This window comes from Antechinus flavipes, chromosome 2 (genome assembly GCF_016432865.1).
Source record: "Antechinus flavipes isolate AdamAnt ecotype Samford, QLD, Australia chromosome 2, AdamAnt_v2, whole genome shotgun sequence".
Classification (NCBI taxonomy): domain Eukaryota; kingdom Metazoa; phylum Chordata; class Mammalia; order Dasyuromorphia; family Dasyuridae; genus Antechinus; species Antechinus flavipes.
The window spans coordinates 467,067,065-467,091,565 of record NC_067399.1 but is presented as its reverse complement, the minus strand read 5'-3'; the positions used below and the strand labels follow the sequence as shown (position 1 = coordinate 467,091,565).

Here is a 24,501-nt window from a genome sequence, read left to right as displayed (position 1 = left end):
TCAATAATGATTTGGAACACTCTTTCATATGAGTGGTAATAGTTTCAATTTCATCCTCTGAAAATTGTCTGTTCATATCCTTTGACCATTTATCAATTGGAGAATGGCTTGATTTCTTATAAATTTGAGTCAGTTCTCTATATATTTTGGAAATGAGGCCTTTATCAGAACCTTTAACTGTGAAAATGTTTTCCCAGTTTGTTGCTTCCCTTCTAATCTTGTTTGCATTAGTTTTATTTGTACAAAGGCTTTTTAATTTGATGTAATCGAAATTTTCTATTTTGTGATCAGTAATGGTCTCTAGTTCATCTTTGGTCACAAATTTCTTTCTCCTCCACAAGTCTGAGAGATAAACTATTCTATGTTCCTCTGATTTATTTATAATCTCGTTCTTTATGCCTAGGTCATAGACCCATTTTGATCTTATCTTGGTATATGGTGTTAAGTGTGGGTCCATGCCTAATTTCTGCCATACTAATTTCCAATTATCCCAGCAGTTTTTATCAAATAATGAATTCTTTTCCCAGAAGTTAGGGGCTTTGGGTTTGTCAAACACTAGATTGCTATAGCTGACTATTCTGTCTTGTGAACCTAACCTTTTCCACTGATCCACTAATCTATTTCTTAGCCAATAGCAAATGGTTTTGGTGACTGCTGCTTTATAATATAATTTTAGATCAGGTACAGCTAGGCCATCTTCATTTGATTTTTTTTTCATTAATTCAATAGGGAATCATTCAAAGAAAAATAAAATTTGTTCCCTTTCTTAGGAGGCTTTATAATCTGCAAAGCACTTTGAATCCCCTGAATCTCAATTTCGTCAATAAAATAAAGACATTGAGTAAATAATGTTCTCAGTTCTAATAGGCATAGGCAGATTACTGCCTATGAATTAAAAGTGAATATTTCCCCCTCAGTTTTAACTGTGAAAAAATAGAACTTTAGAGGCGGGGAGTGGCCTGACAGAATCTTGGTTCAGGTAGTCATTCCCCTTAGAGGCAGTCCCCATAGATGACGTCTCTTAGAAAGAGACAAGGCTTTGAAGACATACTCCTTTAAAAATAAACAAAACATTTGACTTTTTATGCAAGTCATATGTGGACCTGGGGGAGTGATCACTTGTGATCAGTATTAGATCTGGGACCATTTTTGCTTCTTATGTAAATTATGATGGTATAAAGCATCTCCTAGGTCCTTTCCAGCTCTAGCATTCCATCAGTTTGCTCTGATCTGGAAAGAGTTTAGATTGAGGGATATGGGGTAAGGAAATGAAAAAGAGTTGAACTACCCTTTTACTACCTCACACAAGCTAGGAAACTGAAACTCAAAGAAGTTTTAGCTAAAATAATCTTCTCATTGTAATGTATTACAATTTTGCAGTGGAACAGTGGCGTGAAGACTTCATTTGCTTGAGAAAAAAATTCAAATACTTCCATACTAATAGAACATTTCTTTTTTTGAGGGGGAAATATCTTTTTTTTCTTTATTAAAGCTTTTTATTTTTCAAAATATATGCGTGGACAATTCTTCAACATTAGCCCTTGCAAAACCTTGTTTTTCAATTTTCCCTTCTTCCCCAATGCCCTCCCCTAGATGGCAAGTATTCCAATATATGTTAAAACAGGGTAGAAATATATGTTAAATCCAATATATGCATATATATTTATACAATTATCTTGCTGCACAAGAAAAATCCAGTCAAACCAGAAAAAAATGAGAAAGAAAATAAAATGCATGCAAATAACAACAAAAAGAGTGAAAATGCTATGTTATGATCCACACTCAGTTCCCACAGTCCTCTCTCTGGGTATAGATGGCTCTCTTCATCACTGAACAATTGGAACTGGTTTGAATCATCTCATTGTTGAAGAGAGCCACATTGTTAGAACATTTCTTATCCACTTAACGCAATAAAATGGTTTATTATAGTAAGAGACAGAATTCATTAGTGACCTACTGGGCCCTGTGCTGGGTTTCAGGCAAAGAAGGAAATAGGCCTTGTCTACAAGGACCTTATTTCCTAAGATGAAAAACAATATGGACCTTATAAATAAGCAGATAAAAACAGAGTAATTGGAAAGAAGGGTTACTTCTATAGTAGCTGGGGGACCAAGAATGGTTGCATCTTGAAGGAAGAGAGAATCTCTGAGGTCAAGAATAGGAGAGACTGCACAGCCAGTGCAAGGACAGGGGCCTCTGGAATAGAGCAAAGGCCAGTTTGCCTAGATCACAGAGGACAGGATGAAGAATATTGTTTGGATTGTGAAGAGGAGTTTAATGTTTATCCTAGAAATATAGGGAGCCTGTGGAATGGCATGGTCAGGTCTGCATTTAAGGAAAGCCCCTCAGAAGGACTGCAGTGGAGAAGGATCTGAGATGGGAAGAAAAGAAGGGTTTAAAGGGATTATAGTGAAGAAAGTGCTTTGTAAACTTTAAAACTCTAAATGTGTGTCTTAATACTTTTGATCTTTCAAAAGCAGCTTGGTTTTATCACTTCATCATGGGAAAGATTAGTGTGTCTGTCCTAGTTCTATGGCTCACTAGCCAGGACTTTCAGAAAGTCATTTCTGCCCTTTGGGTCGCCCTTTCTTCATCTTCGCCTTTCAGCTCTAAAACCTAAGAAAGAATTGGGCCTTCTGATTCCCATTTGAAACCTCTTCTCATCACACATGGCTGCTTATATCCTTCCTGGGCAGGTGCCAAGGACAAATGAACTGCTATGATGTATGCTTCATTCTTTCAAGTGGAGTAAGGTGAATGCAAGATGATTGAGCCTGCAGCTGCCTTCATTAAAATGAAATTTTTCTTTTCTAGTAGGTCTGTGGAGCTGAATGGATTCACTGCCTTCAGGGAGCAGTACATGGGGACCCCAGTGCCCCCACACTATCAATATATACCGCACCTTTTTAGCTATTCAGCTCACTCGCCTCTGCTGCCCCCCCAAGCCCGGAGCCTGGATCCCCAGTCCCACAGCTTGATTCATCAGTTGGTGCTTGCTGAGGACCTGGAACCCCTGGGCACACCCATGTTGATCGAAGATGGGTGAGTGGATCATGACCTGATACACTAAGAGGTGGTTGTTTTGGGGCCTGAAGCTCAGCACAAGACCACGGGTACCTACTTTCCAATAGCTATTGGGCATTTCTCGCCACATACTCCAGGATCTAGAATGAGAGATTGGGGATCGAGGAAGACAGATTGGATGGTAAAATACTTGTTATTTGAACAGTTTAAATTGAACTCCATTTTTAAATGTCTATGTTTATAGATAATAAATGGCGTAATGGAAAGAGCACTTAAATTGTTCAGGAGACTTGAGTTCAGATTCCTTCTGGGACACACTCAGTATGACCATGGCAGCTAGGTAAAATAGCAAATAAAGAACTGGGCCTGGAGGTAGGAAGTCCTGAGTTCAAATTCAACCTAAATCGCTTACTAACTCTTAAGTGATCTTAGGTAAGTCACTCAACCTCCTTCTGCCTCAGTTTCCTCAACTATGAAACAGGGATCATAACAGCACCTACCTTCCAAGGTTATTTTGAGAATCAAATGTAAAATACTTAGCACAGTGACGGGCACTTTACTGATTTTTTTTTTTTTTTTTCAAATTTTCTCTTGTGTCCAACTCTTTGTGACCTTTTTTGGGGTTTCTTGGCAGAGATATTGGAATGGCTTGCCATATCTTTCTTTGGCTCATTTTATAGATAAGGAGACCAGGGTCATATCTCTAGTGAGTTCACATTTGAACTCACATTTTCTTGACTCCGACTCTGAGCTCCGACTCTGCCAGTTAGCTGACTGGCCACCAAGTAGGCATTTAATAAATGCTTATTCCCTACCCCTTCCCCATGGCCAACTTACTCAGTGTTCTTGCGTCTGCTTCCTTATCTGTAAAATGAAGGTAATAATACTTGCATTACCACTGGCATGACTTTCTAAAGGCCATAGATCCAATTGGTTGGAGTTGTTATTTCACAGTACCTCCACAATGAAATAATAAATGTATGTCTATGTGTACATAAATATGGAGACCAGCAAAAGAACAGAGAAGTGGATCTAGTGGTAGTTTAGACCCGATTTTGTCCCTATCTAGTAATGTGATCTTGGACAAAGTTGTTTGAACTCCCTGGGCTTCAGTTTTCCTCTGGAAAATGTAAGTCATATTCATAACATGCTGTGTGTTCTCAGGTCCCTTTGGCACTCTTAGCATTTCATATGCTATGGTCCCTTCTAGCTCTTACAACTGAGCTCTGAAAGTTTTTCTAGCTTTGTTAGGGGGTTGGAGGGAGGCAGGGGATAGGCAGTTTTCTTAGGATTTACCCTGTTGAGCTTTTGACAAAAACTAGCACTGAATGGATTGCATGTTTGCTACTGCCGCCTGGGAACTCCAAGACTGGGTCCTCACCACTAGAGGACAGTGTGGGCAACAGGATAAAGTCACTACTTAGAGCAATCAATTAACCTACTATCCTAAGTTGTTTTAAAAAAAAAAACCTTTTGAAGGAATTGGTTTTCCTTTTTAAATTTAATCTGTCCCTCCCATTCCTCCTACAAGCAATTTTTTTTAATTCCACAGTACATAGTCTAGCAAAGCAAATTCACATATTGTTTATATCTGGAAATATGTCTCTGCTTTTTGAGCTTTTTCTCTCATAGGGAACAAAGTGGCATACATCATTCTTCATACATCCAAAGTATTTCAGAATTGTTTTACTCTATATTATTATCATTGTATAAATTTGTCCTCTACACATCTTCCCAGTTTCCTCTGAAGTTGTCCATTTCATTAAATTGTGTCATTTCATTAATACCTCTTTTCATGGCGATCAAAAATTCGAAACTAAAAAGTGTTCTCTTATTGGAGAATGGCTGAATAAATGGCTGTATATAAGAATATATATACAAATATCAAATATTTGTGCGTATAGATTATTTTTTCTTTCTTTGATGTCTTTAGGATATAGAATCAATACTATAACTGGGTCAAAGAGCATGCAGAGTTTGATTTTTTTTCTGGGTATCATTCTAAATTGCCTTCCAGAATGACCAAACCAGTTCACAGATTCACAAAATATAAAACATCCATCCTGAGTTTTGTGGGGAGATTTACATAAAGTTACCCTCCCTTCCCTCTTAGTCAAGGAGTTTTAATTGATTAAATTCTTAGTTCATACTGCTTTTGTCCCCAGGTACACTGTAACTCAGGCTGAGCTGTTTGCGCTGCTTTGTCGCCTGGCAGATGAGCTGCTGTTCAGGCAAATTGCTTGGATCAAGAAGCTGCCATTCTTCTGTGAGCTTTCAATCAAGGACTATACCTGCCTCTTGAGCTCCACATGGCAGGAGCTCATTCTGCTGTCATCCCTTACCGTGTACAGCAAACACATCTTTGGGGAGCTGGCAGATGTGACCTCCAAGTATTCACCATCTGATGAGGAGCTGCACAGGTGAGGGAAAGGATGGAGAAACCTTCTGAAGCTTCCATTACAGACCTTTCCACAGAGCCTTTTTTAGGGATCAGAGCCCTTGGCTTCACAGAAAGGAAAGTGACAAATGTAGGTGAAAATAATTCATACAAAACTTAAATAGAATGGGCTCTGAGCTGTAGGCCAAAATGATACAAGGTTTGCACATTGTTTTAGGTGCATCATCTTATTTGGTCCCATATCAACTCAGTGAAGTGCAAACGTTACAGGTTTTAGACTCTGAATATTAGAGCTGTCTGGGATTAATCATCTAATCTGAGAGCACTAGTAGAAACTGTACTAGTAGTATACTCATATGATCTCTTCCATATGGGAACTCTCTCCAGTGGTACAGATTATAATCTGTTTATATCATTCTCTGCATTTCTTGATAGTATCCGCCTATGAATTCTCTGGAGAGGGGCTACCCAACAGGGAGCCTTACTCTAGATCTTTCAGCATCGTTAGGTATAGCACTCAGAGCACTCATCATGTCGTGTCTTCTGGATGAATATACCTTATATCACATTTTGCAGTTCAGATTATTATGAGTAATGGGATACATCATTGTCCTTTATGTCTTCACAGCTGTATAGCATTATTGGCAGAATGTTGCTGCTATAAAAGTAGGTTTTGTATCATGGAGAAGCTTGGTGTCAATGAAAATGCCTGCAATTTCCCAGATGTCATCCAGCCTCTTTTTCTTCCTTTCGTCAAAGTCTGTGCTCTGCTTGTCCATCTGCAGAGCTCCCAAGATATATGTATGATGGACTGATTGAAATGTCAAATGAGATAGTGTATATTAAGACATTTTGCAAACCTTAAAAGGACTATATAAGTATCATTTGTCATCATTAATTCAAATGATTGCCCCTCTTACTACATCCCTCTTCCCCCTCACTCCCTCCATAACCTCGAAGAGCCTTCTTTGGTCACCTTGTGGATATCTTCTATGTGTGCAGTTGTCTACATGTCAGGAACAATGTTTTTGCCTTTCTTTGTATCTCCAGTACTTAGTATGGTCCTCAGGAGATTTTAAGTACATAATAAATGTTCTTGATTGGCTGGGCAGTGGGCATTTCTCATATGCTTTGCTTTTACCATTTGGGTTGTTAGTCTAGGATGTTGAGTAATTACATCTCTCACTGAGTAGTATTCTGGAACTTGATGCAGTCAATGTGATGTTATCACATTGTCCACTGGGATCATCAGAAGGATCTCACTCTAGAAAAAAACTCTTCAATTTACATACTGTCTCTGTGACAGTGACAGTTACTTCTAGCTTGCTGATATTAATAATTGAGGATCATTAAACAAAGTTACCTCTGTGCTTTTATCAATCAAGAAATGTGCATTGCAAATAGCCTCATTGGAAGAGAAAGAAAACTTTGTCCTTTTCCTTGGATATCACATTACATGAGCCATGGGTAATTTTCACCTCCTCCAGCTAAGTCATCCTTCCCTTAGAACTTCACCATGTGCCTATATTACATGTACTAGTAGACTATTGACAGAATAGGATAGAAACTATTGGGAAACAAGAAGACAAGCAGGAGCCAGAAGGAAGCCAGGGAAGGAAAGTAGTAAGATGGTAGAATTTATCATGTTAATCTACATCCTCTTTCTCTCTCCTTCCTCCTCCCTCCTCCCCTTCCCACACACAGCTCAGAAGAGATTATGTGACTTTCCCAAAGTAGCAAAAATAAAAGCAACAGCACCCAGGTCTGTTGCTACTGATGCCAAATTCCAATTTGTTTTTTTTTTTCTTTTTTAATATGAACAGTGTTCTCTCATAAAGTGTCCAGAATAAAACTTGTAAAGCCAGTAGGAAATTGTATCAGAATGCTCAGTCAAATCACCAAGTGAATATCAGAACTTCCCACATTGGGGGTACTGTGCTAGGTTCAGGGGAAACAAAGACAGAAGTAAAACAGTCCTTATTCTTGGAGAGCTTGTCAAAGGAGCCAGATAATGCAGAAGTTAGAGTGTGAGGCCTGGAGTCCAGAAGACCTGAGTTTAAATTCAATCATGTGACTGAATGACTAATTAGTCATGTGACTCTGGAAAACTCACTTAACAAGTTTGTCATCCTTAAAATGGGAATAACAATCCTACCTATCTTCCAGGGTTGTTGTAAAGATCAAATTATGTAGTGATTGTAAAGCACTTAGCACAGTGGGTGGTACCTAATGAGTGCTATCATCATCACCATTGTTATTATTAGGAGTTGTATATAGTTAAGTGTATACAGAACTAGGACAAAATAAATATAAGGCAATCACAGATGGCACTAGCAGCAGTAGAATGGTTCAGTGCAAAGGCTTAGGATAAAAGATGTTACTAGAGGTGCTCTTAAGTAATGTGGGGTTTTAGGAGTTGGAGATAAGCTAAGATGGAGTGCATTCCAGAAATGGAAGTGACCTCTGCAAAGGCCATTGAGACAAGCTGGAGCTTGCATGTGAGGAAGAGTAAAAAGGCCAGTTTGGCTGGAAGGGAATTCAGGAAGGGAAGTAGCAAGTAGACTGAAAGCTAGGTGAGGCCAGGTAATTAAGGGCTTTATATACCAATGCAGGATTATCCCAGAAGCAATAAGTAGCCACTCGAATTTGAATAAAAGAATATGAAAGCTGCCAAGCCCTTTTCAAAGCTTCTCATCCACCTTTGGTGTCCACCTAATTCACCCAATTCTTATCCGTGGTTCCAGGAAGCTGTACTATGCACAGTAGCCTCACCCCCTCTTAGCAGAGAGACTAAACGAGTTGAGGGTAATACAGACTTCAGATCCATCAGTGAGTTGGAGGGGTGGCTACTCCCAAGCATGAGAAACATGAACACTTCCCCCAATACAACATGTGTTTGAGAACCGTTTGTCCCAATGGCCATAAAGATAGCTGAAGCGCACTTAGAGTTTGGTTTGAGGACCCAAAGAGTGCAGGGCCATCCATAGCATCCCAGGCCATTTGCAGTCATCTTAACTTTTGTCTTGTCACTGGACTTTGAATTCTCAGGAAGAGATATAATGAGGCTCACAACTTTGTACAGTTCTGCCTCCCTTAAATCCATTCACAAGCAAGTTAAGACATCATCCTGTGATGTCATTGGTTCCCTTGAAAAAGAGAAGGATGAACAGCAACATGACCACATCTGTGCTTGCAGCTTTGTGGATTGATGGATTGAAGTAAGGAGAGTTTTGAGGCAAGGAGACCAGTTCAATGGCCATTGTAGAGGTACAGTGGAAAAGTGAAACGGTTTCTGAGCTAAGGTGGTGGCTCTGTGAGCGCACTTAAGGTATCAGTTGTGAGGCATACTGTGAAGATTTGTCAGCTGACTGGATATATAGGAGGAGAGAGAGTGAGAAATTAGGAATGCTACCAGTGTTACAAAATCAAATGACTAGAAGAATAGCGGTGGTGGTGCCCTTGACAGAAATAAGGAAGTTTGTAAAACAGATGAATTTGGGGGGTAAGAGATTAAGTTCCGGTTTGGACATTTAGACTTTGAGGTTTCTCTGGAATATCAGGTTTGGAATGTCCCAATTGGCAGCTATTAATGTGGTGTTAGAGCTTGGGAGATTGAGCTGGATATATAGAACTGAGTCATCTTCATAAAGATAATAACTAAACCAATGGAAACTTTATCAGGTAAGAGTGGCGAGAGAGAGAAGAGAAGGCTCACTACAGAAATTTATATCTGCAAGCTCTTGCACTTGCATCTTTTCTGGGAGCTAACCAAAGGAGAAGGTTGTTCTTCCTGACCTTGTTATAATATTCCATTATAAATGATCTTTAAAGGCTAAGGTAGAGATTGGAGGGTCAGATATAAATGACAATATTTTTAACCGAGTTGACACTCTGTCCAGTAAACAAAGCTATCTGATGTTCTGAGTGACCTAACCAGAGCCAGAGATGCTCATTCATTATTTTCATCCCTTTTTTTGCTCTTCCTTAGACTTAGCATCGGGCAGCCAAGTGTTTGGATAGCAGGCTGCCTATCCTAATATTGTCAGGGTCTGCTTAGATGGTTGCCAGCCCTTCTTGTTTGCATTTGGCATGCCTAGAGTTCTCTGCAGGGTCAGCTGCTGGGCACTGTTCATTCCAGGGTGATGAATTTTTGGAGTCACTTCACAGGTCAGGGGATATCATAGAGCTGTTGGCAGTCTGTGTTCTCCAGGGATGTGAGCTTGGTGAGGCCCAGCACTCCCTCTGGCCCCAGTGTTATTCTGGAATTAGGGGGAACGAGAACATAAGGAGAGACGGTGAGACCAGATAGCAAGAGTAAGTTTGTTTGTTTTTCTTTTGTGGAATCAACCTGCTTAGGAGAATTTAACAAGAATGTTCTGTTCCTGCATCTGATTTAGGGATCGTGAAAATGTCTTTTAGAATCATAGAACTTTAACAGTAGTAGAAACTTTGAAACATAGGATGTTAAGGACATCATATCAAAATAATAAAAGTCATATTAGCTGGCATTTCAGCAGTCCTATGAGATAGATGTTAACCAGATTTTTTTATTCCGGGTTTTTTAGATGAAGAAACTGATCTTTAAAAAAGTTAAGTCACTTGATCATGATTACACAGCAAATGTAAAAGGTAGGATTGGAATCTCTTGCTGTCTTTATTCTAAATCTAAGTTTCTAGAATGTTAAAACGAAGGGATGTAGAACTAAAAAAGATTTCAAAATCATGGAATATGGAACCTTGAAACATAAATATTTGAGCTAGATGGAATCTTATAGGTATTCTAGTGCTCATTTTGCAGGTGGGAAAACTGAGCACAAGGAGAAGACCCAAGTGATTTGCCAAAGATTATACAACATGGAGCTCTTTGTCAATGGAAATAAAGTTGAATCTGAGGAACTAAAGAAAGTTACCAGATTGTTTCACTAAGTAAAATATGTCTTGTTGTGCCGAGGAGGATATGTGCCTAGGATTAAAATGTGAGATTGTATATGCCTATAGGCTCTTTCTTTATTCTGTTGCTCCCTCTCCTCCGCACCTTCTTCCCAGATATATCTTTACCTTTTAACAACTTTAGAGTAAAAAAAAGAGTTTCAACTATATGAGCAATTTGTTTCTTTTTCTTTTCTTTTCTTTTTTTTTGGCATTACTAATATTAGATCAAATTTATGGTCCCTATTTCCCTTAATCAGTCTCTTATCAGAGAATGAGACTTAGTGAGTTTGATTTAAAGCAGATTATAGCACCAGCCTGAGACTGCTCCTGCCCCTAATGAGCTTTTCTGAACTTTGCTGCTAAGATTCTGCTAGCTCTATTTTAATGGTTCATTCTAGCTCCTATGCTTTTTACTCAAATTGCCAAATCTAGGTCATAGCAGTCTTCATCATCATCATCACCTCTCATTCCTGTAACAATTTAAAATTCACAAAGTGATTTTCCTCATAACCTTCTCAGAAAGTAGGTAGTAAAAGCATGTGTTTATTTTACAGATGAAGAAACTGAAACTCAGAGGAGTGGAATGACCTGCCTTTGACAATGTAGCATATAATAAAAGCCTGATTCAAAGATTGGTCTTTTCTAACAGTGGGTAGCCTCAGTTTTTCTGCCTCCTGAGAAGAGAAGGGATTGAGATTAATAAATTGTATTCAGAATAGGGGAATGACAATCTTCAGTTCTATATCAAGATTTATGATTAGCTTTCCCACAATAATCTTTTGATAGAGTATTTATAAAGATTATCTGCTCCATTTTTTTTTTTTTTTCAAAAAAAGGAAGCTTGAAACAGAAAAGGAAGAATGATTTGCCTTGAGTCACATAGACAGTGAGTAACCAAGCAGAACTCTTGAAATATAGTGCTTTCTCAACAGGATCCTGCTCTCTCTCTCTTAAGGCACCATTTATTAAGCTCGGCAAACTGGCATGTACATTGTCTTTGACTTTGACTTTGTTTGTTTTTTAATCCACTCATGAGAATTAAGTTATGGAGCCATGGGAAGACTTTTCTGTCTTGATACAGATAGTAACAAAGGAATAAAGTATCATCGAATCATGTATTATTAGAATTACAAGAGAACTTAGAACATAGAATGTTAGTAGAAAGAACCCTTATTGCCCTAGGAACTTTTGAATCTTGACTATTGGAATGAAGAATTGAGAATGTGAAGGCTGGAAGGGACTTAGAGACCATCTGATCTAATCCCCTTATTTTACAGAGGACAAAGTTGATGCTTGACTAGATCTAGAATACTGTATCCAGTCTTGGGCACTACATTTTAGAAGAGAATTGGTCTTCCAACAACCTTAATGAGGCATAATTTATTCTATGTCAGTTTCAATTGTTGATTAAATGGTCCAGTGATTTTTGGATAACCTGCCGAGAATGTTTTCCTTGTCCTGTTATAGTTGTGGACAGGAATGGGGAAAAGAAGAAAGACCTTGTTTGTCTTAGCTTTTATTTTTTTTGCTTTGAATCCTGATAATTTGTAGCCAGAGGCTATATGGATGTCAGAACCCTGAGGCGGAGGCAGCCTGTGGAGGAGGGAAAAGCCAGAGCTGGGGAAGAGTGGGTGCCCCATAGAACAGAGAACGGCTTTGTTTGAAAAGGGGAGGTGTGGAAACATAGCAGTCCAGTTTGTACGAAGATGAGGCAAAGCTCACTGGGGCAAATAGCCAATGGTTAGTGGCCATTTTTAGCTACTAGGGAGTTTGGAAGAGAGGAGATGTACATTGTTAATGGGCTAGAGAAAAGAAGCTTCAATTATAATAAAGTTCCACAGATCTATAGCACTGGATAGTTTATACGTGCTTTATCATCCATAACCATGTGTTAAAAAGAGTAAGGATCTTAATCCCATACTCAGAAGTCTTCTGTGATTGCCTAAAAGACTGTGTTGCCTAGAAGACAATAAGACACTGGGAAAGCCTCACTGTCCAATATAATGGGTGTTCTTTCAATAACCCAGAAGCATTAAGGCATGTTGGTGGAGCTTCCACATTTGGAAGCAAAGGACCTAGATTCAAGATGCAACTCTGTGACTTTCTAGCTGTGTGACACAGGACAAGTCACTTCACATCTTTGTGATGGTTTCACTAAATTGTGATCCCTACCCTAACTGAAATTGCCACGTGGAGTCAGTCAGTAAACTGAACTTTATTGAACACCTACCTTGTACCAGGCACTGTTAAACAAAAGACAGTCCTTTCTCTCAAGGAGCTCATATTCTATTGGGGGAGACAAGAAAAAGCAACTATGAACAATTAAGCTACTTTGAATTTTAATTCTCTTTTAAATTAGAGCAGATTGGATTACATGGTTTTTTTTTTCCTTAGAGGAGTTCCTCCCAGTTTTGACATTCTCTATTCTAAAGTCCCTTCTAGCTCAAAAATTCCTTTGCTAGGACTTCTTGAGTAATAGCCGTCTCTTCAAAGCAACTTCATTCTATGAATTTTGTATACCGGTCAGTACTTCAAAAGTGATTTCATCTGTGGTTCCCCTACTGTCAGTTTCCACTCCTCAGTTTCTTGGTTTCATGAGTCACTGTAGACAAAAGATTTCCTACTCTATCCACTCATTTTTCTGTGACGAGTCTCTCCACAGAGACAAAGGCTATCTCTCACCAGGTCTTTTCTTGTCAGAACTTACCCACTATTGACATGACCTCCAGAGGGGGAAGTCCAGGGTTACCTCCATCCACAGTGAGAAAGACATCAATTCTAGTAAAGGATAAAATGTTAACTAAGAATCATGTAAAATACTATATTGATGATGATGATAATTACATATTGCACTTGCAAAATACTATTCAAATCTCATAATGATAAGAAGATTCATAGTATTTATGACAAGGAACCTAAGAGATCATTTAGTCCAACCCCCTAATTTAACTTTGGAGAAAAGTTAGGGCTATGGAAGGGTAGTGACTGACTCCACTTGGATCTGAATCCTGGTTTTCCAATTCCGGATCCTGTCTTGATAATGATAATAGAGATGAATTTTTCACTTCAAGGAGCATTTATAACCTGCCTTAATCCACCTCTCCATGCTGTGGTATTTTCTTTGATTTTAAAACACTCAGCTTCCTGTTAGTGTGTCTGCAGTTGTGGCCCTCCTCTTCTTTGCCTTCCAAGTTCTTTCATCACTCAGAGAAGGATTTGCCTCCCCCATTTGGCTGTAATCTTTCTCCTGGTTCTCAAGAGCTCCCACCTGTGACCCTGAATATTGTTTCCACCTGGCAAAATTGTTGGCCTGGGATGACAGATTAGAAGCAGAAGTGGACTGGTCTCACTTGGGATGTTCTGTGAGTCCAGATTGAGGCTTGGACAGCAGAGTTATTTTCTTAATTCAGACTCCAACTTTTCCAATCATCACACAAAGGAAAGGAAACAGTGAGGTATTTGGTAAGCATTAGAAGGGCTTCTGGTTATATCCACTGTAATCCATAGGAGTATTAGGTACAGGTTTTACTAGTAGAGAGATTGCTACACTGCATGTAAGGAGCCCTGGCTTCAAGTCCCAGCTCTAAAACATACTAGTTGTGTTACCTTGGACACCTCATTGCGCATCTTTGAAGCCTGCATTCCTACCTATTTAGGAAATGAAGGGATTGCATAAGATGATGCCAGAGGGCCCTTGTGATCCTGGTAGTTAACATTCTCAGGAAACTTCCAGTCCAAAATTCAGAAGTCCAGCTTAGCAGGAGCAAGAGCTGATTCATGTTTATACAGTGTTTTAAATTTGACTTACATCATTTCATTTGGTCTTCACAACATTATATGAGGTAAGTAGGTAGATATTAATCTCCATTTTACAGAATAGGAAACTGAGCTTCAGAGAAGTAGCTTAGCAGTAAGATTTAGCAGTCACTCCAGTCCATACTCCTTGTCTTCCAGGTGAGGCATCTGAGGCCCAATATATCTAGGCATATACCAATAAGTAGGAGAACCAAGGTTCTACCTCAGGTGTCTCCCAAATCCAAACCCTACTTTTCTTCTATACTGCAGCAAATCTCAGAGTGTTGGAAATAAATAAAAAGTTAAATAATGACATCAACACGAACCATTGGGAAATGGTGCCTTTTGACCAAGAATAACATAGTATAATATAAAGAGCCCATTCTTGACTTTTACTCATGAGGCCACTATTCAAATGCCAATTCTACCAATAACTAGCAATGTGACCCATTCAGCTTTATTGATCACCAAGCCAGGTTCAATCATTTCTTGAATATTAGCCTCAGCTTTCCTAACTGAAAAATGAAATAATTAATATTTAAGCTAATGGACTTTTAATTTTTTGGTGCTTTGAAAAGCCATGCATGATACAGATAGAGATACAAAGTTTAACTAAGTTGTGGTCCCTGCCCTACTGAAATTGCCACCAGTCAGTCAGTAAACATTAACACCTACCATGTGTTTGCAAAGCAAAAGGCAGTCCCTTTTCTCAAAGAGCTCATGTTCTATTGGGGGAGACAAGATGACACAACCCTGTACAAATATGCTACTTTAAAGAAGGAAGGCACCGTGATTAAGAAGGATTTTTATCCGGGATTTACATTCTAGACTTGAGGAACAACCAGAGAAAATGCTCAGAGCTGGGATACCAATGATCTGGACAGAGTATACATAGTGTGAGACAGAGTAAGTATGAGATAATTTGAACCAATAAAGGGATAAAACACAAAGTTAGATGATTATAATATGTGAAGGAACAAGAGATCATTTTATATAGTAGAAAGAGCCTAGGACTTGGAGTCAGAAGATTCAGGCTCAGGTCTAGCACTGTCATTTACTGTCTCTAGAAATTTCAGTAAGTCATATTAGACATTGTTGATTTGTTCTTTGGGTGAAGTTTTCACATCTGTGAAATGAACTTGGACTAGATGAATTCTAAAGTCTCCTCAGTTCTGATATTTTATGTTCCCAGATCCTGTCTTTCTCTATTGATCAGAGTTCTTAAGTCTTTCAAAGTTGTTTTCTTTTGCATTTTTTGGGGGGTGGGGTGGGAGAGGGGGTGGTGGGCAAGGCAAGGCAATTCTGGTTAAGTGACTTGCTTAGGATCACACAACTAATAAGTATCATTTGAACTCAGTCCTTCTAACCCCAGAATCAGTGCTTTATCAACTGCTGCCTCTTGTTCTTATATAAGTTGTTTTCCTGATTCTATTCACTTTAATTCTAGTTTAATTTAATTTTAATGTCAGTTCATATTAATATTCTATGAATTCATTTTTACATTATATTCACATACCACATTTGTTTAGCTGTTCCCCATTTGATGGGTACTCCCTTGGATTCAGTTTTTTTAAACCTTTCAATACCCTAATTCAGGTTCAAAAAGTTTATTTTGCTTGTGATTATTCCTTCCCTCTTATCCCCATCCCTTACTGTTCCTATTTTATTTCTCTGTTTAATTTAATGCATTTCTAGACCAAACTGTGTATATATCTTTTCAGGCTTCATTGTCTGCTCCAAATAGGAATAAAGTTCATCTGATATATATTTTTCCCTTTTCCAAAATTAATACATTTTTCAAGCATACTCATTATGAGAGAGTGAATTGTACCTTTTCTTCCTCCTTTTCATACTCCCTTTTCTTTGCCTCTTAAAATTCTCTAAACAATCCCCACTCCCACCCCTCTCTACTACACCAATCCTTACTTCCTTACTCACCTCAGTAGTACTCTGATGACATTAAGTTCTAAAGAGAAACTTGTTTCTTCTCCCTATTAGAATGTTAACTCTCCAACATCATTCAACCCCTTCTAATTATTCAAATAAACTTACCTTTGTAGTTTTCTCATCTCTTTTGTGTTTATATTTCAAAGTTCCTAATCACTTCTGTGTAAAGACTCAAGCTGAGTAAAAGCTCTAGTCTTTTCTTCAGAAGTGCTTGAAGTCCTCTCTTCCATGAAAGGTCCACATTTTTCCTCCAGAAGGATTATATTCAGCTTTGCAGAGTGAGTTTCACTTGTTTCTGGGCATTTATCTTTTGCCTTTTGGAATATAATATCCCAAAATTTCCTGATAGAAAATGCCAAGTGTGGTGTGACTATGGTATTAGAACTCCTTGATGGATGCTTATAGTTGGTTTTTTTTTTTTTTCCTTTGATGTGGAGTCTCTAGATTTTGGTTATGAAATTCCTGGTATGGTTTTTTTTTTTTTTTGGTGTTCATTTCAAGTGAATGCTATCCCATCTTTGCTCTCTGGTTCTAACAAATATGTGTAGTTTTCTTTTATTATTTCTTAAAATATGTCTAAGTTTTGTTTTTTGGCCAGCTTTTCAGAGAGTCCATAATTCTTAAATTTAACTCCTGTTTTCCAATTCCGTTTTTGTTGTCATTGTTGTTTTTCTTCAGTACTTTGGGTTTTTTTTTTTTTTTCCAATCTTTTGATTTTGAGGGTTGTTTTCTTTTTTTGCGACTAGAAGAGTACCACTTTTCTAAACAATTTGTTCTTCTAGTTCTTTCCTCAAGAGCTTTTGTTTCATTTTTTAATCTCTTCCTTCTGTACTTCTAGATGGTTGGCATGTAATCCTTATAGAAAAATCACTTTTTTTCTTCAAGTCTCTGCTTACAGTTGTTACTGAGTTGCTTTTCTCTTTTTAGGCTGGGTTTTGGGGCATCCCTAGATTTATAATAATTTTCTTAAATGCTGGTCAATGTTTTCTTTGGTTTACTTATTTCTCTAGCTCTTTAATCAAAGCTTTGTTCCAGGACCAGGTGATACTCCATGCTATACTTTTGGGTTAAATTGTTAAGCTTGCTGTGAGTTCTTGTGCTAACTTTCACTATCTGTAGTCAGGCCTCCTGGATCTTTGAAGTTCTAAGTACTAGATCTTCAGGACCCTCTACGTTGCCTTGGATTGGAGTGCTAGAGCCCTAGAGCCCCTCTAGTGTGCCTGGGTTGTTCGGGTCTCAGTATTGCTTTGCTGCCCTGATCATTCTCATTCTTTGGAGCTTCCAAAGTTCTGATTTCCTCGAAGATTTTTCTCAGGGAAGCCATCCAATCTTGCTGCCTGACTTTGGCTGATTTTTTTATTGTGGTTTTAGTGAAGCTGGCCACTTTGTTTCTCCATTAAATTTCTTGATCATTATTTTATCTGGTGATGATTTCAGATTTTGAATGAGGTGAATATGTGGACCAGTCTGTCTCTGTTCAAGAAATCTTCTTGGCTAAAAGTTGTCCTTTCTCTTTACCCTCTGTGGGCTTCTCACTTAAAAATGTTCTGTCTGTGAGCATGTTGCATGTAATTGGGGAGTAGTATACTGTTCCCATTTTATTTTTTTGTTAAATTTAATGCATTTCTAGACCAAATTGTGTATATGTATGTGTTTTCAACCTCATGAGATTTGGAAGTAGCCTGATTGTGGAGGATCTCAAACACCACCAGAGTCTAGCCCCTCAACCTTTTTAAATTTGCCACAGAGGAATCCATTTATGGATTTTGAGCACTGGAGTGACAGGGAGCAGATTTGTGCATTAGAAAAAAATTATTCAGGTGACAATATGAAGGATGAATGGAAAGTTTATTGCTGCAAAGAGGAATTGATAGGGGGTTGTCCTCAAGAAGAGGCATCGTAGTAGAATTTTAAATCACTGGATTCAGAATGAGAGGAGTTAAATTGGAATGTCTAATATTTTACTCAATAGCCGTTTTAGTCAAGCTTCTTGTATGTAAAATAGAGAGCTTGGATTAAATGATATCTGCCTTCTTTCTTGGTTCTACCATATCTTGTTCTAAAGAATCTTCTAATTCCATATTTTAACACTGTATACTCTAATGTGCACTACATCTCCGGATCTATTATTTGTATTTCACAACTTTGCTTGGTGCCTTAACTTATGCACCACCTAAAGTTTACATCCTCATCCTCCCTACAGATTTAGTGAAGAAGGGATGGAGGTAATGGAGAGATTGATCTACCTGTATCGCAAGTTTCATCAGCTGAAAGTCAGCAACGAGGAATATGCTTGCATGAAAGCCATCAACTTTCTCAATCAAGGTGAGTGTTAGGTCAAGATCTTTTTCAAAGTTAATTGGTACCCTAATAACAAACTTGTCCCTCCTTTATTTGCTTCACAAAGAGGATCCAATATTCTTAAATTAGGTCTAAAGAGATGAATTTAAAAAGGGAATAATATAAAATCCCATGCTTGGGATTAACAAAATCAACTACAAAAGTTTAAGTCCAGCAAGTTACTTTGGGAGATTTAGTGACCTGCAGCCTCAAGATAAGTTACTAATGTGACACATAGTGACCAGAATCAACTTAGACTGAATAGAAATGTAGTAGCCAAATCAAGGGAGGTGCCTGATGATTGTTTAACCTTGTCAGACTATACCTGGACAAGTATATCCAGGAGAGTAAAGCTGTGGATCCCCATGTCAGAAGTGGAGTGATCAAAGCAATGAGGACCTGAAGCATTTTAACCTGAAGCAAAAACTAGGGGAAAGAATCTAAGATGGATGCCATCATTATTTTAAAATATCAAATGGTTGGTTGTCAAGTAAAAAAAGGATCAGACTTTTTCTGCTTAGTCCCAGAGAACAAAACCAGGAGCTGTGGAGAGCAAGTTATAGGGAGGAAGGTTCTAGCTCAATGGAGATAAACTTGCTGACAACGAGAGCTGTCTGACACTGCTAGAGCCCCTGGGAGACTGAGACATTGTAGTGTCTGATTTCCCATGCTAGTTCCTTATCCTTGGAGGTCTTCCGTCAGAGGCTAGATGATCACTTTTTAGAGGTATTAAAGAGGGCATTTTTGTTTTAGGTCATGGTTTATAGCCATGGTATTGTTCTCAGAGCACTGGATTTGGGAATCAAAGGACCTGGATTCGAATGTTGACTGTTATTTTACTCTGCAATCTTGGTCAATTCCTTTCTTTCTAGCCCTTCACCTGGAAAATGAGTGGGTTGGAGTAGATAGTCTCTAATGTCCCTTTTTCTGTACTTGATTTCTGTGGTTTTAGACATCTGCTATCTGCTAAGCTTCCTGATGGTTCAAGTACTCTCACATTCTGGGACACAGGCATTGGGAGTTCATGTTTCCCTTAGTACAGGGAAAGTGTTTCTTTCTTTTTTTTTTTTTTTTTTTGAAAATTGAAATGCAGCAATCCTATAACTAATGGAGGAAGGAAGAGACTCCACTTTGTTTAGTACATTTTAATGCATTTAAACATAGACACCAAGGACAGTACATGCGTCATGTAAAATACGTCCCAAGTTTACCATCCGCTGAGGAACAACAGAGTGACTGATGAAGTTGGCCTAGATAAGACTGATGTGACAGATTGCTGGTTGTTCTGATAGTACAATCATAGTAAGACAGTATTGCACAAAAATGCTTTTTGCAGATGAATGAAGCATTTATGTTTCTCTTCATATGTTAATCCTACATTGGAAAGGTACATGGTATGCTTTTTATCTTAATTGTTAATTCTAAAACACTTTTTTATAGGCTCTGAGCTATGTGCTCCAAGAGTAAATTTCTACTATACCATTTATTACATAGGTATTATAATTTAAAAAATGAAGAAGCAGTTGCATGAGACTTAGAATCAGATTTATTTTTAAGACTCAACATCACTACTTAATAGCTCCATGGCCTTGGACAAGTCATTGTATTTCCTAAAGCCTCAATTTCCCAGTCTTGTCAAATGAAGAGAATAATGTTTGTACTCCTTCCCTCATAGAGGTCTTGTAAGAATTGGAGCTGTCATCTATTATCATAAGACCTTGGACCAACACTTAAGTTACCCATTTATGAAACAGGAACAAAAATGTTGCTCTCACCTTTTCCACAGAGCTTGTTAATCTTAAATCCATCACTTGGTGTGACTTTGGGAAAGTCTCTTTGCCTCTCTGTGGATAATGGCAAATATAAACTTGAAAACTGGGAAATGTTATATCCTTATAGGAGGTTGTCATTGTTAATTTTCAGTCACACCTTTTTTAAGCAGGCCACTTCTGTTCCTTATGAGGCTTTCATTAAACTTTTTTCACATATTTTTATATTGTTTAACTTCCCATGGGCAAAGCCCAGTCCTTCTCAGAAAGAAAGAATAAGAGGAATAGCTCCCATCTCTTTAGAAGAACTATTAAGGTCAACAAAGGACTTTCCTCGATGTCCCTATGGGACAAATTAGAGAACTTGAGGGGCAGTTTGACATGTACAGACACGTCCAGTTTCTATATTTATTGTCCTTAAATGTGTTTATTTGTTTCAAGAGGGGGCTTTTTGCTCGTTTTAAATTTAGGAAGGGAGAGGAAGATTAGAAATAGAAATGAAGACAATAAAGGGTCTTAGCATTTTTCTAAAATGTAGAGAAAACAGAAAGAGGTTCAAAAGGAGATAGGCAAGATAGCTTTGCTGCTAACACTTTTGAGTTTTTAAAGTCAACCTTTACATAGTAGAGATTAATGGCTTCATGTATAATCATTTTTTAACTCATTTTCTTTTTCTATGTATATGGAAATAAATCTGTTTAATGATGTTTGTCAAGCACAGAATAACAAACCAAAAAATACAAAAAATCCCATGAAAGAAGTATATAGGTTTTCTCTCTCCCCTTTTACAAATGAGAAATACTAAAGTTCAGAGGTGGCCAGCGCTGCCCAAGATTACTCATAGTAAATGACAAAGTTGAGATTAAGCCATACAAAGCTATACCTCCCTCAGAATGTATTTAAATAACTCTGAAGAACAGAATCAGAATTTTGGAGCTAAAAGCAGCCACAGGACCATATAGTCTGATCCCTCCCTTAAACAGAAAATCCCTTTACAGTAACCCAAATAGGTGTCTGCTTGAATTTATTCATTGATGGGAAATCTCACCATTATTCAGCAGTCCATTTCAGTCTTAGTCTTGTCTGGTAGGAAGTTTTTCCTATATTGAGCCAATATCTCTCTCTTAGTGATTTCTACCCATTGTTTCTAATTCCATCCTGTGGGACCCAGAAGAACAAGTATAGTCCCTTTTCTAAACCATCTCCTTGCAGATTCTTGAAATGGTTCTCATGTTTCCCTCTTAACCTGCATGGTGGGGGTCAGGGTATATTTTCTTCCTAAAATTCCTTTAATAACCACTTTGTTGCACATCCTCAGATATCAGGGGCCTAACAAATGCTTCACAGCTGGAGCAGTTGAACAAGCGGTATTGGTATATTTGCCAGGATTTCACCGAGTATAAGTACCCTCATCAGCCAAATCGTTTTCCCGATCTAATGATGTGTCTACCAGAGATACGATATATTGCAGGTAACTCTCCATTTCCCTCTCCTTCCTTCCTCCCTTTTTCTGTCTTCCCTCTTCCTCTTATCCCTCCCACCCCCTTTCTTTAGCCTTTTTTTCCTTTTCTCTCTTCCCTACAACTTCCCATCACCAAGGCCTTAATCCTTTCCAAAGAAAGCTCTTTTTTCTCTCCCTGCTGATCCTTCATTTCTCTTCAGGCATTGACCAGACACTTCGCCCCAGCTTTGCCACTGCGAGATTGTCATCAAGTCACTTGCTTTTTCCTATGCCTCTTTGCCTCATCTGTAAAATGAGGGCAATTGATAAGATGATCTCTAAAGTCCCCTTAACCCCTAATAGTCAAGGTACCAAGTTCTCTTCTATCAATAACTTTCCATGTGCTAAATTTGAGCATTTAGTATTCTAGCATTCTTTAGTCTGAGATCCTTTATCGCTTAACATTCTGTATCTGTTCTAACAGCCTATCTTTGAAAGACTCTTCCATCTCCCAAATTCTAGGGATATCCTAACAGAAGATCTCTTTTCGGAGTCCTGCTATCTCTAGAATTCCATATCATAAGGGCATGATCAGCCCTGACAAAACAATCCAAAGAAATGAGTGCAAGCTCTCTCAGAGCTCTTCCACAAGACTTGCTAGAGATTCACAGCCTCCTCTTGTGTTTTTGTGACTTCTTTCCTCTAACACACTGCCTGGAGAAGAGAGCCTCTGCAGTTTTGTATTAACCCATTCTCTCCCTTTTCCCTCCCCCAGGAAAGATGGTGAACGTGCCCCTGGAGCAGCTGCCACTGCTTTTTAAAGCTGTTCTGCACTCCTGCAAGACAAGTGGGAGCAAGGAATAAGGCCCTCTTACCCCCCAGCCAGCTCCCTGCCCTGGGGGAGCGCAGGGCTCAACAGGAGAGCCAAGATCAGGATGGAGGCAGCTGAGCACTGCCCCTCTAGCATGAATCTTTTTATTTGTTTGTTGTTTTTTTTTTAAACTCATTTTCTATATATTTATTTCACGACAGAGTTGAATGTATGACCTTCAACACAATGCACATACTTCTGTATGAATTTAAAGATGCATTTCCTTACAGTTTACAGAATGTGAGAATGTTTAATGTTACAATGTTGTCATTAATTAGGTCTTGTTCTTCTTTATATTTGAGGGGTGGGGGGTGGGGGGAGCTAACTATTTCAATAGTGTTGACTAAGACTACCTCAAGGAAAAGGTGGTATTGAAGTACTGACTTTTCCCTTATTTTCTCAGCAGACCTCACAGGTTTGAGCTAGAGAGCAAACTGCCTTTTTCTACCAGCAAATATATGCCTTCCATCAATCTTGGGGAAGTCAGTTGGAGTTTTTTTGTTGGTTAATTTTTTAAATTGATATATTAAACATCTCTGGGAAGGAAGGCCTTTGAAATGATCGCGTCATAAGTAGAGTAGATTTGAAGTTTGGAGATCTTCTAGTCACAGAATATTAGAATTGGAAGGAATCTGAGAGACCATCTAGTCCAGCCCATACATTGACCATATTTCTTTCGACAATATCCTCAACAGATGATGGTCCAGCTTACAGTTGTCCAAAATTTTAAAGGTTATCCAGGTATCAGATAGCAAAGGCAATAGTAGATCCTGGGCCTCTTGACTGTGTATCTAGCCTCCTTGTCACTACACCACATTGTAGTGGTTCTCCCCAACTCCAAACTCCTCTCTCTTCATTGGAGGAAGCTAAAGAGCAGAGAAGCAGATGGGGGGAATTAAGCTAAGTAGATACTCCAGGTTCAGGAATGTCAGAATCTTCTCTGCATTTTTGTTCAGTGGCCATTTTAAATAGCCACCTTTTCAAGGATTGTAAGAATTTCTCCGAGTCTTGCCTTCTCTACCAGATTGGAGATCTATTGGGACAGGCACTCCTTCCTTGGCTTTGGAATATTCCACTGCCTTGATGATGATCAGCAAATTCCATTGCAGTACTACACAACAAACATTTAAGTACCTCCTTTGTTCAGAACTCTGAAAAGAATTTAAATCAGACACCGCACTTGGGCCATGTGGAATTCGTTGTCTAGACACCAAAGTAAAGTGTTACCTAAGTGAATGAAAAGAGAGAAGAATAGAGTGCTTTGCAGGGAATTATCCTGATCACCCAACAAACATTGATTAAATGCCTTCAAGACCTCCTGCCATATACTAGGGGTATTCTGCTTGATGGGACACTAGGCCTCCTCTGGCACAGATAAGAATTCTCCTAGGTAACCATCAACCTCCCTCATCCTTGGCCTGGCCTGGAGTCTTACTGGCCAATCTCCAAAACTCTTCTGACTGAGGTTGAAAAGATACATAAAGGTGGGACCACATTTCCTTCAAGCATTTGGACTTGAGACAAGAAAATGTGTCTCCAAATGAATTATTGTCTAAGGTAGTGAATTCTCGTCAATTATTTATACAGATTGGATGCTTATACGGAGGTGCCATGGAGGAGACTCCCCCTTCAGATTATAGTGGGCTAAATATACTCAGATCCCTTCCAACTCTACAGTTCTGTGAATTGGGTCAAATAGTCCTACTAACTGTCCTGCTAAATGCCCTAGCCAGGGAGGTTGTGACTCTTTAAACTACCTCATAATTTTCAGGAAAGGTCACATCCTCCATGAGCTAGGACTAACAGATTTTGGAACTCCCCAAACTGCCTGCAGATTCTGGGGTGATGATTTGTCCCAGGCCTTAAACTAGCCCAGTTTCCATACACATTCAGGGTAAGCTTTCTTCTGTGTGAACACGGGCTTATGTATATCTCTTTCAGTAGAAGGCCATGTTTGCTCTCTTGCTCAGGCTTGCAAATCTTC

At 38.7% G+C, this 24,501-nt stretch overlaps 1 protein-coding gene across 3 annotated transcripts in view; it reads left to right on the top strand.

The window, feature by feature from the left end:
- Positions 1–22,746, top strand: part of NR6A1 (nuclear receptor subfamily 6 group A member 1) — a 246,719-nt gene extending 223,973 nt beyond the window's left edge. The window contains exons 6-10 of one of the 3 annotated variants that reach the window (XM_051979625.1): positions 2,818–3,042; positions 5,190–5,444; positions 18,300–18,421; positions 21,524–21,676; positions 22,422–22,746. In XM_051979625.1, coding sequence (XP_051835585.1) covers positions 2,818–3,042; positions 5,190–5,444; positions 18,300–18,421; positions 21,524–21,676; positions 22,422–22,510 — 844 coding nt within the window. In that variant the 3' untranslated portion in view covers positions 22,511–22,746. Of the gene's footprint in view, positions 1–2,814; positions 3,043–5,189; positions 5,445–6,050; positions 6,525–18,299; positions 18,422–21,523; positions 21,677–22,421 lie in introns of those variants that run through there. The other 2 variants (XM_051979623.1, XM_051979626.1) reach the window with 2 other exon arrangements.
- Positions 22,747–24,501: the final 1,755 nt, after the last annotated feature.